This window comes from Scyliorhinus canicula, chromosome 1 (assembly GCF_902713615.1).
Source record: "Scyliorhinus canicula chromosome 1, sScyCan1.1, whole genome shotgun sequence".
Classification (NCBI taxonomy): Eukaryota; Metazoa; Chordata; class Chondrichthyes; order Carcharhiniformes; family Scyliorhinidae; genus Scyliorhinus; species Scyliorhinus canicula.
In genome coordinates, this window is record NC_052146.1 from 311,465,423 (window position 1) to 311,468,453 (window position 3,031).

A 3,031-nucleotide genomic window follows, 5' to 3' on the forward strand; every position below is an offset into this window, starting at 1 on the left:
AGGAATAGATTCTAACTGACTTTTCCCTTTTCCACATTCTAAAATAGTTTTTCAGGGAAGGGCCTGTTCCTGCTCCTGTTCCCGTTCCTGTTCCCGTTCCCGTTCCTGTTCCCGTTCCGCTCCTGTTCCTGCTCCTGTTCCTGCTCTGTTCCCGCTCCTGTTCCCGTTCCCGTTCCTGCTCGTTCCTGCTCCTGTTCCTGCTCCTGTTCCAGTTCCTGTTCCTGATCCTGTTCCCGCTCCTGTTCCGCTCCTGTTCCCGTTCCCGCTCGTCCCGCTCCTGTTCCAGTTCCTGTTCCTGCTCCTGTTCCCGCTCCTGTTTCCGCTCCTGTTCCCGCTCCTGTTCCTGTTCCCATTCCTGTTCCTGCTCCTGTTCCAGTTCCTGTTCCTGCTCCTGTTCCCGCTCCTGTTCCCGCTCCTGTTCCCGTTCCCGTTCCTGTTCTGCTCCTGTTCCAGTTCCTGTTCCCGCTCCTGTTCCGCTCCTATTCACGTTCCTGCCCGTTCCTGCTCCTGTCCGCTCCTGTTCCGCTCCTGTTCCGCTCCTGTTCTGTTCCTGTTCCCGTTCCTGTTCCCGCTCCCATTCCCGTTCCTGTTCCTGTTCCCGTTCCTGTTCCCGCTCCCATTCCCGTTCCCGTTCCTGCTCCTGTTCCTGCTCCTGTTCCCGCTCCTGTTCCGTTCCTGCCCTGTTCCTGCTCCTGTTCCAGTTCCTGTTCCTGCTCCTGTTCCCGCTCCTGTTCCCGCTCCTGTTCCCGTTCCCGCTCCTGTTCCGCTCCTGTTCCAGTCCTGTTCCTGCTCCTGTTCCCGCTCCTGTTTCCGCTCCCATTCCTGCTCCCGTTCCCGTTCCTGTTCCCATTCCTGTTCCTGCTCCTGTTCCAGTTCCTGTTCCTGCTCTGTTCCCGCTCCTGTTCCCGCTCCTGTTCCCGTTCCCGTTCCTGTTCCTGCTCCTGTTCGCTCCTGTTCCGCTCCTGTTCTTTCCTGTTCCCGTTCCATTTCCTGTTCCCGTTCCTGTTCCCGCTCCATTCCTGTTCCTGCTCCTGTTCCACTCCTGTTCCGTTCCTGTTCCCGCTCCCATTTCCTGTTCCTGCCCTGTGCTGTATTGGTCTTTGTTCAAGGGAAATGGGTGTGGATGTCGAGCGAGCAGCATTTCCTCACTCTGCCTTTACACCTGTAGGGCTATTTCCGTCTCTTGCAGTATATGACAGTCCTGCCATGGACAGGGTCCACCTTGATGGAAGTCCCCTCCCACTCTACCCTCCATCCTGAGATGCCACGTTCTACCCCTGACAGGTTACTGAATATTCAGAACAATGGGAAATACTGAGACAACAATCAAAGCTCAAATTAAAAACACATATATTACCAGGTTTGAACAATACTGCATGCTCTTTGCAACATGACCCGTAACAATACCCCCATTAACACAACCCGTTACAATGCCCCCATTAACACAACCCATTACAATACCCCCATTAACACAACCCGTTACAATGCCCCCATTAACACAACCGGTTACAATGCCCTCGTTAACACAACCCATTACGATGCCCCCATCAACACAACCCATTACAATGCCCCCGTTAACACAACCCGTTACAATGCCCCCATTAACACAACCCGTTACAATACCCCCATTAACACAACCCGTTACAATACCCCCATTAACGCAACCCATTACAATGCCCCCATTAACACAACCCATTACAATGCTCCCAGTGACACAACCGGTTACAATGCCCCCATTAACACAACCCATTACAATGCCCCCATTAACGCAGCCCATTACAATGCCCCCATCAACACAACCCGTTACAATACCCCCATTAACACAACCCATTACAATGCCCCCCATCAACACAACCCGTTACAATGCCCCCATTAACACAACCCATTACAATGCCCCCATCAACACAACCCGTTACAATGCCCCCATTAACGCAGCCCATTACAATATCCCCATTCACACAAGCCGTTATAATACCCCCATTAACACAACCCGTTACAATGCCCCCATTAACACAACCCGTTATAATGCCCCCATTATAACACTTATTACAATATTCCCATTAGCGCAACCTATTATAACCTCCACCATTACAACATATACTACAATACTCCCATTAAAACAGCCCCTTACAATACCCCATTAACACAATCCATTACAATACCCCATTAACACAACCTGTTACAATGTCCCCATTACAACAAATCTATTACAGTATTCCCATATTTCCTTTAACACAGCCCCTTACAATACTATTAACCACGTACCCGTTTGTCATTAGTTATACCTACGATTGCTCAGCGGGTGATTTAACCTCCTTGTTTGTAGCTTTCTTGCAGCTTTGAGAGCACTTTAGAGCTGAATGGGAATTTTTTTATAAACATATTAGTCATTTCAATCCCTCACCTTTGTCTTTCCATGATAGCTGCTCTCTGATGTGCACATGAAGCTTCTCCAGAGATCTGACTTGGCGTGAAGTGAAATGTTGCTTTACATTCTGTTTATTTCTTGATGGTGACTCATTTCCGACTATTTATATTATATTTATTTGCATTTTTGTGCTGAACATCCTCAAAGGCTGAACAACATGATGGGGCAATGCCTTCTCTATAGCTTGCAATGCCGTCTCCCCTGGGTGAAAACATGGCTTAAACATATGATAAAGTCAATCAGAAATACTGTACCTGCCCCACTCTGACTCTGCCCCGGCCCCCCTGCCTCTCCCAGTAAAGGGGGCTAACTGCAGTCCCCAGGTTCTGAATCAATTGGGACCATCCTGCCCTCCACCCCCCCTCTGATAGCGGTTATGGCTGGGGCTGGGAATTGTGGAGATAGAATCGATCAGACCCCTCGTGGAGAGCGAGACCTCCTGGTGGGTTACCGGAGTGGGCAAATTGGTGTGTGACGGAGACCCCCTGTTCACCCTCTGACCGAGGAACGGTCACGGCAAGCGATTTGGGGGATTTTTAATCTTTATTATTGTCACAAGTAGGCTTACATTAACACTGCAATTGTCATGTGAGACTACCTTTA

General features: G+C 49.9%; 1 protein-coding gene across 1 annotated transcript in view; it reads right to left on the reverse strand.

Annotated features, from left to right (window-relative positions):
• LOC119965812 (zinc finger CCCH domain-containing protein 13-like) overlaps positions 1-1,069 on the reverse strand; it is a 29,314-nt gene extending 28,245 nt beyond the window's left edge. Inside the window, exon 1 of the mRNA XM_038796709.1 lies at positions 21-1,069. Within this exon, the coding sequence (XP_038652637.1) occupies positions 21-1,069 (1,049 nt within the window). The remainder of the gene's footprint in view (positions 1-20) is intronic.
• Between the last annotated feature and the right edge of the window lie 1,962 nt (positions 1,070-3,031).